Raw genomic sequence first — 13,798 nt, forward strand, 5'->3', positions numbered from 1 at the left:
AAGGAGCTCTTTTGCACAAAATAACACCTGGACCTCTTTGGTGGGGACGTAACAACTACAAAGAAAGGTAAGAAAGCCTTTTAGTATGGAATTCTCCTTTAACTACCCACATTTTCCAAAATCTAAAAGCTCTGTGTGGAAGAATGGCCACTGGATATTCCTCTCTGTTATGTCTTAAGTGTACCTCACTACAAAGGCACCTTCTGAGTCGATGTGAACAAAGTCCATTTTGTTGAATGTTACATGAAAGGAATAATTGATCTGGTTCTGAGGGGTATGCTCCTGCGTCAGTAAAGGCAATGATGGCATTGCTCGTTTTTAGCTGCCACTAAAGCTATAGTATAATCCTTTCTTATATACCGTACGGCGGGCCCTACGTGTCCCTCATTGAAAACAGATCTACAAGCTCACTGAATGCGGATTGTGAGCTACTTTGCTGTGCAACGGCCATTGTACGAAAACGTATGAATTAGACTTGAGCCATTCTGTTGGGTTGGTTTGTCCGTCCAAAATGTTTACGCAGAAACCGAGAGCAAGTGTGTTTATCGAACACATCGATTTAAATATTTTTTTTTTTATATTAATTGTTTTTATAGCCAAAAGATAGATAGAAGATAAAAATAGAAACTGAAGAACTTAACAGTATTGAAATTAGTATTACAGAAACAGAAAACTGGAAGCATAAATCTTCAGGGAGGCCACGACCAAAATAACAAAAAAATACCCACTTCCTGAAACTAAACTACACCAACCCAAACAATAACGATGTTACCGTCCCTTACTAAACATGGGAAAAGAACATATTAATTCATGAAACAAAAGAATAATCACTATTGAAGATGATCAATATTTGCAGCTTTAAAATCCGTGCTCGTTGATAATTGATAAAGTCATAGTCTCTCAAAATGTACGTCGAAATGTTCTCTGGCATTGAGAAGTCGTTGATCCCAAAAGAAAAAAGTTAAACTGATTTCCAGTGCACACATACCACTAGAAAACCGAGACTAATTGCTGCTACTGTCATACTGTATATAGTCACTCACAGTTAAGCTTACCTGTAATGTCAGCTTGGAATGCATTCTAGCATTCGTACTGTAGTCGTACTGTAGTCCTGGATACACACAGACGGAGGGTCGTAGTAGGCAGGTGCAAGAGAAGCCCCTGATAATTGCCTGTATAGTAGTATGTCAAGGCCTCTGGTGGGTGTCTGCCGCGACTCTGGAGGAAAACGTGCAAAACGAGCCACTGCATCACAAAAAAAAAAAGAGGTTGGCAACCCTCATGCACGTCCAAGCGATTTTTCAAATGAGCATTTCTGGGCCCCCAGAGGCCTCCTCCCACTATCATAAGCAATTGGAATGGAAATGGACACACGTATCCGTCCGCCCCCACCCCTTCTTTTCCTGGCATGTGTAAGTAGGCTGGGGCAGGAGGGCAAGCTGTGAACTTCAAACACCGGTGGAGAAGAGATGTGGAACAAGAAATTGTGTTTTTGTTTCTCTAAAGAAATGTAGTTGGCAAAGAAAAATCTCCCTAAAGCCCTTTATTTTATTTTTTATAAAGAATGATTGAAGATAGATCAGAGGAATTTGAGACCTAATATATAGGACGGGCTCATGTGCATTGGCCTCGTGTTAGCGCTGACAGCACTTTGACAGCCCAGGGCAGAAATAGCACTGTGTGCAGAATAGGACTCTTGGAACTCTGTTAATTAAGAAAAAGTTTTCATAAATGTTACATTGGACGTGTGTGGAATAAACGCTTTTTTCCTTTATAGTGGTAAATGGGTCACATTCGCAACTCCATATACAAATTATACATGTAGCCTTCCTATGCTCAGATGCTTACAGCTTTGCTATATTCTCGACTTTTGAAGAGTCGTCTGTCTGTGAGTAGATAAATCATGCATCGGTCTAATCTCTTCCCTTTTTTATTATACAATTCGTTTAATGTACTTCAGAGCTATCAGCTATCCCACAATCTGATGATTTAAGGGGAAAAAAAATAACAGGCTTCTCCTCTGATCCACTTGAAAAGTCATGCCTGATTGGAATTTGGTGGAGTTGAGTGAGAGGCACATTTGCATTTGGCCGACCAAATCACAATTTTTATAGACCCCTTTTGCAATTACATACTCTCCATGTTAATGTTACTTTCCAATGGAATTACTTCTTTATGTGCTCCGATGCTTGTACTCCATTAATTTAGTTTTATAGCCACTAAATTAGTTTCACTTACCCCTCTGGCAGTGAAGCCTAATGTGCATAAAAATAACTTATGCCCCCTAAACATTCATACGCAAAGATATTCAGCTCAGGTTCAATGCAGGTAGGCCCCAGGAATGACAATTTTGGCCTGTATACCTTTCAAAACTCCTTCAGTTTCAAGACATTCTCAATGTCTTTTATAGGCTGCGCCTGCTTGCATAGCACAACATCCAGGTAGAAGTCATATGCTGGTACAAGTCGTGCTGTCTGGTGCCTGTACCAATGCGATATTGTGCTAGAAGTCACAGCTGCCTGTGCCTGCCCAGGACACCTTGTCTAACCACCTACATAAAGTTTTGGAAGGGAACATTTTCTCCGGGGAATGGAGCATTGGAATAATGACAATATTGTCACCTTCACCCGTCACATTCTGGGCGGCCGTTTCACTTTCACGCTTGAACATTACGTTTTTAGTGCTACTATTAAGGCATTATGAATTAGCATTAGTGTTTTCTTGGTGGTGGAGTGGGGGACCACTGCCATTGGGGTCACATTGGGAATTGCGCCCGCTTGCAGCTTGTGTGGTGAACTATGAAGTGCTTTTAACAGTGGTACATAACTCACTCTGTGGGGGACGGACGGCATCAAGGGCTGAGAGGAGGAGAAACAAAGCAAGGCTGGATACTAGCCATAACCAAGTACGGTATAGTATACAGCAGCAATGTGGCGTGCATTTAGAGGGGCAGGTGCTCAAGTGAAAAAGGGCACCTTGTGCAGCGCGTGGAATGCCTTATTAGTGTAAGATTTATAGATTTCGAGGCATAAATAATATATTAGCTTTTTAAGAATTGAACAATGTCACCATGGTCCACATACTGTACAGTACTGTACCAAAAAAACGGTAGAACCCCCCCCTTGCTGTCCAGAGGGCAAAGGGCAGGTGCTCTAGCACCACCTAGAGTCTATCTGTGCACGCCACTGAGCAGCATAGTATTTAAACGGACGCATTCATGAATGAATGGGCCTTTATTGAATGTAATGAAATATTTACGTTTGAATGATTACGCTCATTGCAGCAATAATTAAAATGGTTTTAATCATTGCTTTTTTTTTAAAGACATATTGTTGCTTTTTTATGAAATCTTGTCGCATTTCTGATTGATCAACAAAAGCTTGAATTACTGTTATGAGTGGGTCGGATTTCTGTGTTTCGACTGAGGGGAAGATCTTTCCCCAAAGAAACGCCAACTAATAAATCCCAGCCTCTGTCTAATATCACAGTGCTGTCTATACTGTACCACTGATGCTACTTTGCCGGCTTTGAATTGTCTAATCCAACGTTCAGCTCTGCTTAATATGCTAAACCCGCTTAAACATCACCGTTCATTTTCCTCATGGGCATTTCTTAAAGTATTTATTTAAAGACGGTTACGCCGCGGACAAAGCCAACTCGGATCGTGACAAATCATGACAATGAACACAATATTTTGGGCTGATCAAATCATTAGAAAGAAGAAAATAAAGGCAGGAGACAACACTATTTGTTTTGTTTTTCTTCTTATAAATTATTTGATCGGCCCAAAACATTGTGTTCATTGTCATGATTCGTCACGATCCGAGTTGGCTTTGTCCGCGGCGTAACCGTCTTTAAATAAATACTTTAAGAAATGCCTATGGGAAAAATGCATTGCGATTAATTTCCTGGGCCACTCGTTGTTCTGAAAGGGGGAGGGACTGCGACGCTCTATAGCAGCCATGCAACTGTGACACAAAGGTTGCTGTATTTTTCTTTTCTTCTTCCATGAATCGCACCTCATGTGTCCATGTTGTGACTCGAAAACCAAATGTTAGGTTGGATACAGAGAGAGTATAAAACTGTCAACAGGGATTCGGATTATTTTGATAAGGCTACACGAACCCAAGGAAATAAGACAGGGCTTATTGTTAAGAATCTCAATGTGATGATTCTGGTTTGAGCAATATATATACCTGCAGTCTCTGAGCTGTATGCCAAATTGACACCTTTCATTGTGTGAGATGGCTGTGCGTGCAACTGTGCACCCTCTGTTGATTTTACCACTTTCCACTTACTGTATAGCTTTCCCTATTTTTGGGCATGTCATTACAGGAGAAAATGTTCCCAAATAGTAAAACAGTTTCAGGATTTTTCAAAAATGTTTCATTGTTGAAGGGTTGTGAGCTTATAGATCTGCTATTTTCAAATTGTCAAATAACTCGTGACATTGTGCAACTGCAACTGAGTGTGTGTGGTAGACAAGGAACCGGCTGTCTGCATCTGCCTCCCTCGGGGAGGGAGAACTATAGGCCAATGTGAAAAGGGTGCCATTTCTTCTTAGGCCTTTGACGGCAATTGGACTGCATTCATGATTTGAGGGATTTTTTTTAGGCCAATGATAAAAATGCAGGTCAATAGCATGGTGGTATACCACCACCCATGAGGCTGATTAGAACATTTTCACGTTGCATTTCATCCTCTGCCTAGTGGGAACGTGCGTGAAAATGTTCACGCAAAGCGCACGCACGAGTTCATGATTTGAGGCATTTTGTTAAAAACTGATCAATCCTGCAAACTCTGAAAGCCAAACTTATTGGTATTTGAACCCCAGTTGGGATGGAATATGGGAAATCGGACAGATCAGTGTTTATCACATGACTAGAGATGTACTGATGTACTGAAATCCATGTCGTTACACCGCATCTCCAGTAGATAAACATAGCTGATCTACAAGCTCTCAACGCGTCGCGCTGAGCTTGTAGATCAGCTATTCATACATCGATGGCAAAGGAAACCATGCAAGGCACCAACCTGCACATCGGGAGTAATTAGGGCTTCAGCGTCTCGCTCAAGGACACTTCGACACTAACCTGAAAGAGACCTATATGCTTTTCTGAGCATAGAGGGGCAGGACAAACTAGCGCTGGAAACCGGCGCCAACTTCCTATTGGTTCCTAACACTCTCTGCACGCCCCTGCAATAAATAGTATCGGGTAGATCTCAACCAATAAGAGTGATTGGGGCCGTGAAACCTCGCTCAAATAGAGACGTTGCGAGCGAATATAGGAGGTGTGGACGACGATGTCGCTGGACGCCATGTCGTCGCTACGTCAGGACAGTCACAATGAAAAACATGTATTCTAATGAGATTTCAAGGGTTTGTTCGCACCTAAAAGACAGAAGGGTAAAATATCATTCCTTTTACTGTCATTGCAAAGTGGTTTTAGTAGTACTAGGCAAAGTAAGATGAATTTATGCTTGCCCATCTGCATCATAGATCAAGATGCTCATACGCACGCACGCACATACACACACACAAGTGGTTTCCACATCAATATTATTATTATTAGTATTAGTATTATTTAAATTCAAATAACAACCCAGCTATTTCAATTTCGGAAAGGTGAACTTGTGCTAGATAATTGCAGTGTAATTCTTTAATGTGTCAATCTCTAACGGCCGAGCTACACCAGGCTTTTCAGCCTCATCGTCTCCAAAGTCTATCAAAGCTGAAGTCTATCGAAGCTGAGTACAGTCTACTGTCACTTTCAGCGTTTTGCTGTGCACAGCTTTAATGCATTATTATTATTCTGTGGCCAGGCCAAATCACATCTCATCCGTGCCATCTGCAGAAGAGCAGCAAAGTCAAGGAAGCATTTGTGTCTAGATGGGCAGGTAGGTTAAAAGGTACCACAGAGGGACATGCACACTGTAATGGCATCTAACGAGATCCATTTACTACTGAATTAATCATCTGCTTTCCTAAATTGAAAGCAGATTAACTTTCACCTGTGACATTTGGATAGTTGACTATAATGAACAGAGTGCGTTTCACGTTTTTTCTTTCTCTCTGTGTCTGTCTGTCTGTCTTTTTGTTCTATTAAACACAGGACAACATTTTGATCCGAATCACAACAAACCAAAACTTTTAAGAAAATTGTTTACGATACTTTGTGTATCACACACGAAGAATTCAATATTTACAGACCACACATAAAAATGTTTTATTTAGTGTATTAACAAATTGTTTTATACATTTATCAATGTTGTTTTTGCAACCTTTGTCTCACAAACAACAATATTATAAAAATAAAAGCACATGTAACATTGAATGCCTGTAACATGGCTATCGTGATCATCATGGTGTATTATATATATTTTTTTCTTTTTCTTAAGCAAATTTGGATTAATACAGTATCTCTATTATAATAATTACTTTATTTTAATAAAAAAATGTGAAATAGAAAGAAAAAAAAGAACAGATGTATCTGCCAGTATGTGCAAGTCTATACACGAGGGCACTGCAATAAAACAATGTTTACGTTGAACTCAGAAAAGTAATGCAATGTACCAAAAAGAAAAAAACTACATGCTGAAGAATGCATTGCTGGGATAATACTTCATCAGCAAAAGCGTTTACGTATGTAATTCTTGAAATCTGTGCAATCTACGAACTTCAGCACATGCGTACAGTAGTAGGCAACATTGTCAGTGATGACAGTTTTTATTTGATGATAGGTTTTTATTTTATATCCATAACTGTCAAGGTTATTTAATTGTAAGCAAGAAGGGGGGGGGGGGCGGGGGATAAATGGTGTCGGTAGAAGTAAAACCTTCCTACCATGTTGTACAAATTCATATGAAAGTTGACATTACCATCCCAAATGCACTCTCGACAGCCACAACGACACTGAAAACATCCCACACAAACTTCCCTCACTCTGTTCCAACATTTCACTTAACCGTCATCAGGCGAGTGTGGTAACTGCACGGCCATCTGTGCAATTTGGACGATGGCCACTTATTAGCTACACAATTTGGTCGTCTCATATTCCATCGACCTGGGCTGCTTGGCACTGAAAGTCTGCAGCGCTGCCTGGATTCTGACAACATCCGTGGTGGACAGTTTGAGCCTGTGCCGCAGCAGACAGGAGAACAGGTCCATGGGCTGCTGTCCGGGCGGGGACAGCCGGTTGACCCGGTCCCGGATCTCCAGCAGCTGCAGCAAGGCGGAGTCCTGCGATCCCTGAGTGTACGGGTAGTCCAGCTGTAGGATCAGGTCCTGAATGGCTTCCGGGTCAAAGTGCATGCTGTAGCCGTACACCTGGATGCTGTTTATCTTCATGTAGCCCAGGTTCTGCCCCGGCTCAAGGAACTCCAGGGGCTCGTAGTAGACGGAGCCGTTCCCGTCGGCCATGGGGGCCTTAATCCGACTCCGCAGGTAGAAGTGGATCGTCTCGAAAAACGTCTTCCACTTGTTCCCCAGGGTCAACGTCCAGTTGTAACAGTCCAGGGGAATGTCTAGTTTAGTCCTCTCCCAGTCCGGGTAGTTGTTTTGGTCGATGGGCATGATCCAGCTCTCCGAGTGGCTGCCCCCAAACGGGTTGATGTAGACGGACATCATGGGCTCCAGGGTGCTGTTCTTGGTAAGGCAGATCTGCAGAGATATCCCCAGGAGCATGTGGACGTGGTTGGACTTGTACTTGTTGCTCTTCAACGTCAGCAGCATCCTCTTCCTCCAGGACGGGTCGAACCAGTTGTTCAGCCTGACGTCGTTGCTGACGAAGATCCCGTGGATGCCGATGCGGGCGTCGCGCCGCTGCAGGAGATAGCGCAGCTCCAGGTCCTGCAGGTCGGTCTCGAAGCCGATGTAGTGGTCCGTCGAGTCGGGCACCTCGTTGCGGCACGCGCCCTGGCTCAGCATGTGGCCCTGGTTGCAGGTGGCGCAGCGCGAGCGGTTCTCGTAGGAGCAGGAGGCGCACGAGGTGCCCTCGCCCACGGTGCAGGGGACCACGCCCTGGCAGGAGGGGTGCTCGTAGGGACAGGAGCAGATCCTGGTCTCCTCCAGGTACGAGCCGATGTGGTTGTTCTCGCTGCAGTACATGATGGACAGGATGTAGTTCAGCCAGTAGCTGAAGGGCCTGCAAAAAAAGACGGGGTAAAATGGTAAATAGTGCTTTTATGGTGCTTTACATAGATTGTGCATTGCCTTTCACCCATTCATACACCGATGGCAGAGGAAACCATGCAAGGCACCAACCTGCACATCGGGAGTAGTTTAGGGTAGTTTGGGCTTTTCTGAGCAGTGAGCATAGAGGGGCAGGACAAACTAGCGCTGGAAACCGGCGCCGACTTCCTATTGGTTCACCAACCTTTGAGCCCGCCACGTGTCATGTGGCAGTGATGTTGAGGCTTGGACGTTTTATTATAGTAATCGTTTGTCTTGGCATTACGCTGTCTCTAGACTACACGGTTTAGACTTGTTATGATAGATAACCTGGCCAATTGTGTCATATTTGGGACGCCTACTTACACTATTAAGGTGTGACTCACACTATTAAGTGTGACAGTGACCCCCAGACTGTGGATCGAGTGTTAACAAGAAATATGTCTGTGTGGACTGTTATTATAACTGTTGTTGTTATTATTGCTAAAAATGGTGCATAGCTCTCTCCCTCTCTCTTGGCCACGCCTCGCTTGGCCTATACACTGTCTAAGCAAACAAATAAGGAACACCTATTTTCCATAACACATACAAAAGAAGCCTAATGCAGAACGCTAAACTATGTTGTTAACCTGATCATCTACAATACTGTATGACTCATGGGTTGTGTAACTTACAGCTGACTTTACATTTTTGATTAATGTGGCTATACTCATAATTGACTATTATGCAAATTATGATGAGGATAATCAAATAATAATGTCCCATGAATGAATCAGGTGATAGTCTGTAATACCTACGTGACTGTGAGACCAACATTTGACTCAATAAAGCAAAGATAATTATATCTACTTCCTAATATTAAATTAAAGTTATATGCAACTGTTTGATTGGCCCACTCTGACCAAATCTCTTTCAGTTACAACCCAACATGACACAGAAAACAATGATTAATGTTGTGTGTGTGTGAAGGTGTCAAACCGAGCACATGGTGAACAGCTGACATACCGTATGTGGGGGTACAAAATATAAAGTGTCCTCCCAAAACACTCCAAATGCTGCATAATAAGTATTCATTCATGTATGGTAGATACTGCAAGACCACCAATCCATCCTATATTTCAATTGAAAAAAAAAAAACAACAAATAAGTCTGTTATCTTTGGCTATAAGTCATGTGCCATGTGGGCAATTGTGTATATCTCGCCTCCTCAGTGGAAGCTGTGCACGGCAAGAGGCAGGGGGTTGTCCCATCATCCTAGCGTACACCGTGGCAGCACAGCATGCAAATTGTCTTGGAGACGCATGCAGCAGCCAGGAGGGACAAACCCCAGAGCAGGCGGGCGCTCACCGCACAAGCTGTTCATTGTCGGTCAGGCCATTTCACTCGGTATCCACAACACAGGACCAGCATAATTGTAGAGCCAAGGATTCAATTTCCTGCTGTGGGTGTAGTAGACTAGCTATTTTGTCGGTAGATGATAGATGTTGCAGGCTCGCATTAAACCAATTTATTTCCCGTGGAAACACACAATAGCCACATGTCAAATGTTTTGTGGCTACTGATATCCTGACCTGAAACCTTCTCCATTCTCCCGCAGCGTATTCAGAGTTTTTCCTGGCTCAGAACAGGCCTTCAGGGCCAGGGCCAGGGGTGACAATATGACACTATCACGCTCTGTCCATGACTCCATGCCATGACTGCATGCAAGGGTAAAATGTCTAACCTTATTTGCCCGAATATCTAGCATTCCCCCTGTAATCTTTGACCACCTAAACAAAAATATATATTTTGCTCATTAACCCATTTTGGGCGGGAACCCCTTTTGGTGTTTTTAGCATTATGTTATACTTTAGCTATTGAAAAATAGCAGATCTACAAGCTCATAGCTCATGAACTTGTAGGTCTGCAATTTTTGAGAAAATGTGAAAATTTGCCTCAAATCTTTGAATATATATTGTTATATCTTTGCTTCTGGGGAGATCCCTGGAACAACATATTTTCAGAAGGGGGTTGCAGAGGCATATTACATATACTTTTTGGGGTCCAATATTGAGAACCACTGATACAGAAACTGTCAAGATTTAGAAGACATTTCTTAAATTTTGACGTCAGGCCTAAATGGAAATAAATGTAATGAGTCATTAGAAGCAGGGTGGAGTGGAATGCCCGGCATAAACCATGCAAATGGGAAGCTGATTTGGGGAAAACCTAGTGATTGATTTGTTGACAAATAACACCTCACATGCTAAGGACACATATTTTATTCTAAGCTTATTATTTCCCCCTCCCTGATGTGACCTAAAAACAACTGCAGATAAATGTACTAGGAAGTTCTTAATCCCAAAATGGGGAACGTATAGTTGGAGGCATTTCTATAGATGTTGTGGAAGATGTCTGCGCTGCACTGTGGCCATTCCTGTTGGCTATTTCTTTATCTCACTTTTTCAGACAAAGACTTACTGAGATGCATGAATTCTCCTTTGAAAAAGAACGAATAAATCCACCATGAACAACCACCATAATAATACAAAAGCCTGAAGCAGGCAATGGAACAGAGATCATTTCTATTTTCAGCATGCAGAAATAAACATGTTTTCTTGAACAACAACTGAGCTTACTTTAAAGTAATTGTCCTCTGATGAAGTCTGAGCCTGAGTCTATCAATACAAACGAATTAAATTAATTCCCAACATATGGGATATATTTTGTTTTCATTGAAAATACTGATATTATCTCTGTTCCATGGTCTATTCCTTTAGGCCTATTAACTTTTATGTAATGACAACATTTATGGTGGATTTGATATTACCGTAATATATTATCACATGCACATTCCGCCCAAAAATGTCAAACAGAGACTGTAATGCCTGCTCTCAGCTGGACGGACGCACGCACGCACGCACTCACACACAGGCTCACAAGGTCATTCAAATGAATAAGGGCTGGACAGCTGTACAGCTTTACTTTTAAAAGCTGATTGTTTTGTCTTTGAACCTGTTAAAGTGATCAGAGCTTCCTTAATAATTAAAGTATTAATGTTGTAAAGTATTGCACCAAATTAAGAGTTATATAGAGTAATGCGTTCTGATAGCATCTGTCTCTCTCACACTCCACTGCATTTTGAATGATCCCACAGTGGTACGTCTCATCTAGCAGCACCAATGTGCTCACACTGTACACTGTCCTCGGGGCAGGTTTGTGCATGTAGAATTGTAGATGAAGCCCAGTTAAGGGCTAAAATGAATTTGAATGGAAATCTCCTCATGCATATCTCCAGACAGAACAGAACTACATAATTCATCTAAGGATTCAAGTTAAATGCTACCGTGCAGTGTAGATTCCTTCTTTTGCCAAAATAAATGTAGACTGGCGATGTCCCTGAGCTGCATAATGAATGCTAATGGCTTGAGTTCATTATTAGCCTAGTTTATGGGATGACAAAGTTGTATAGTGCCAAATTGACTGCATATAGAATAATCAACCGAGCTTCTGTTAACTTAACACTAAACTAGGCCTAATTGTGCTCAGGTCTTTGGTATTTTTTGTACTCACTTTTGCGTAAGTTGTCCAGGAATTCATGCACATTCACATCAACACACAGTCGCACACCTATAGGCATGCACGTCTATGTCTGTGTGCTGCTGTATACTGTATACTAAACACACACACATGCATGCATACAACACACGCACACGCAGAATGTTGTGTCGACATCTGTGTTGACAAAAAGGTGCGCAGTGAAGCCTCCCATCTTCTCACCTCTCCCTCAGCATGATGATTCTGGGCTGTGTTCGACACCTCCGGCTGAGGGTGAAGAGCTTGCTGACGATGCGTCGCGCTTTGCTGAGGAGCTGCTGGTTGCTGAGCTCCAGCTGACGGTAGCGCTGGTGAGCGGCCGGCTCCATCTTCCAGAAATACTGGATGGCGGACGTGTTGAGCGCGTAGAACGTAGGGAGCCGTCGAACAAAGTTCTGGAACTCATCTGAAAGGCAGACGGGGTGAGGAGAGTTGTAAGCCTAGCTTTAAAAAAAATCCATGCACATCCAAACAACAATCCAGCAGGCGCTAGGACAGAACACGTGACCAAACCAGACAAGAAAAGGGTCCACGCACTGATCCATCCATGAACGTTTAATGTGTTACAGATGAAGGTGACATATTAACCCCCCCCCCCCCCGCCCACCTAGGGACCGGACTTTATCTGCCAAGTACGAAGTATGAATATGTTCGTACCTAAAGCTTTACACCAAACATGAAACTGTTTTGCCTTTTAACATTGGCCCGGTTGCCAGCACCAGGATTTTTGCACACGGCCCCTATAGACCTCCTTTCAAAGTATAGGATCTTCCATGCCTCATATCTCCTATCTACTACAAGCGCTGTCCATGGTTATGATGATCCATCCGAGGTTCGGATGTGATTTGTGATTTAAAAATAGACTATTACTTCATCAAAAGTAATCAACAAACTATGCCAAAAAAAATGGTTGAGCATTGGTCAAAATGTCAAATAACATAAGAAAGAGGCAAACATTGTGAAAATACCTGATCTACAAGCACACAATGGTGAGCTCCACAGTATTTATCTGTGGAGCCGAGTCAAATTAAATGTAATGCCTACAATTCCAAGTGGTTTTCAGGATGGGGGGGGGGGGTGGAGGGGCACCAGACCAAATCAAATATGCGGGGTCGCGTCTCGCAGCCCTGCTGTCTCGGCCACTGCTGTCTACTATAGGCACAGGATATAAAATAATCACATTTCATTTTCCTACCATTCAATGTCAATATCATCATCAACGGTTTGTTATCTCGGTAAATCAATATCGGTATGAGAAAATTGTTCCAACATTTGCAATTAATACAAGTTATGCTGATAATGCTGTATCGAATTGGAAAACCTCTCTAGACTCATTGGATTGCCTGGCGATTAGTCAGGGCATATTGCAATGAAATAATACTATTAAGAAAATATATTTTTGCCATGCAATGTAGTGTATTGAATGGTTTCAGGGCTCAGGGTTTCAGGGCTCAGGGTTGGCTTCCCAAAAAGATTGATTCCCACATGGAGTGTTTTCTTGCTCTTCTTTAATTGAAAGTATTGCGAGTGGGAGAGGAGAGAGAAGGTGAAAGATAGACCTGTTCGCTCCATTGCAGATTATGTATAGCACATTGTCCTCCCTCTGATATCTAGTGGTAAATCACTCATGCATATTATGCTCGCATAAAGGTGTGTGTGTGTGTGTGTGTGTGTGTGTGTGTGTGTGTGTGTGTGTGTGTGTGTGTGTGTGTGTGTGTGTGTGTGTGTGTGTGTGTGTGTGTGTGTGTGTGTGTGTGTGTGTGTGTGTGTGTGTGTGTGTGTGTGTGTGTGTGTGTGCGCGTGTGCATGCGTGCGTGCGTGCTGAATTTATTTATCAGACTCAGGCTGTTGTTGTCGGTGGAATTACAGTAGTTGCTCTCCGTCGTGCTTACACACTGGCAAGATTCCCAGGGGGTAAAGTATCAGCTCCTGCCAAAACTAGAATGTTAGTTTGCCGTGGTGACGATGGCACCCCGTCGCTGAAAGCCTGACGTCTTCCTATAGTACCATTATCACCTTGTCAGCAGCTGAAAGCAGCCAAGTAACAATGCC

At 42.7% G+C, this 13,798-nt stretch overlaps 1 protein-coding gene across 1 annotated transcript in view; it reads right to left on the reverse strand.

The window, feature by feature from the left end:
- Window positions 1–6,288: 6,288 nt before the first annotated feature.
- Window positions 6,289–13,798, reverse strand: part of brinp3a.1 (bone morphogenetic protein/retinoic acid inducible neural-specific 3a, tandem duplicate 1) — a 70,278-nt gene continuing 62,768 nt past the window's right edge. Inside the window, exons 7-8 of the mRNA XM_083767850.1 lie at window positions 11,930–12,152; window positions 6,289–8,144 (exon numbers count right to left, since the gene is read on the reverse strand). Of these exons, the coding sequence (XP_083623976.1) occupies window positions 7,028–8,144; window positions 11,930–12,152 (1,340 nt within the window). The 3' untranslated portion in view covers window positions 6,289–7,027. The remainder of the gene's footprint in view (window positions 8,145–11,929; window positions 12,153–13,798) is intronic.

This window comes from Protomyctophum parallelum, assembly GCF_964188405.1.
Source record: "Protomyctophum parallelum genome assembly, chromosome: 6".
Lineage (NCBI taxonomy): Eukaryota > Metazoa > Chordata > Actinopteri > Myctophiformes > Myctophidae > Protomyctophum > Protomyctophum parallelum.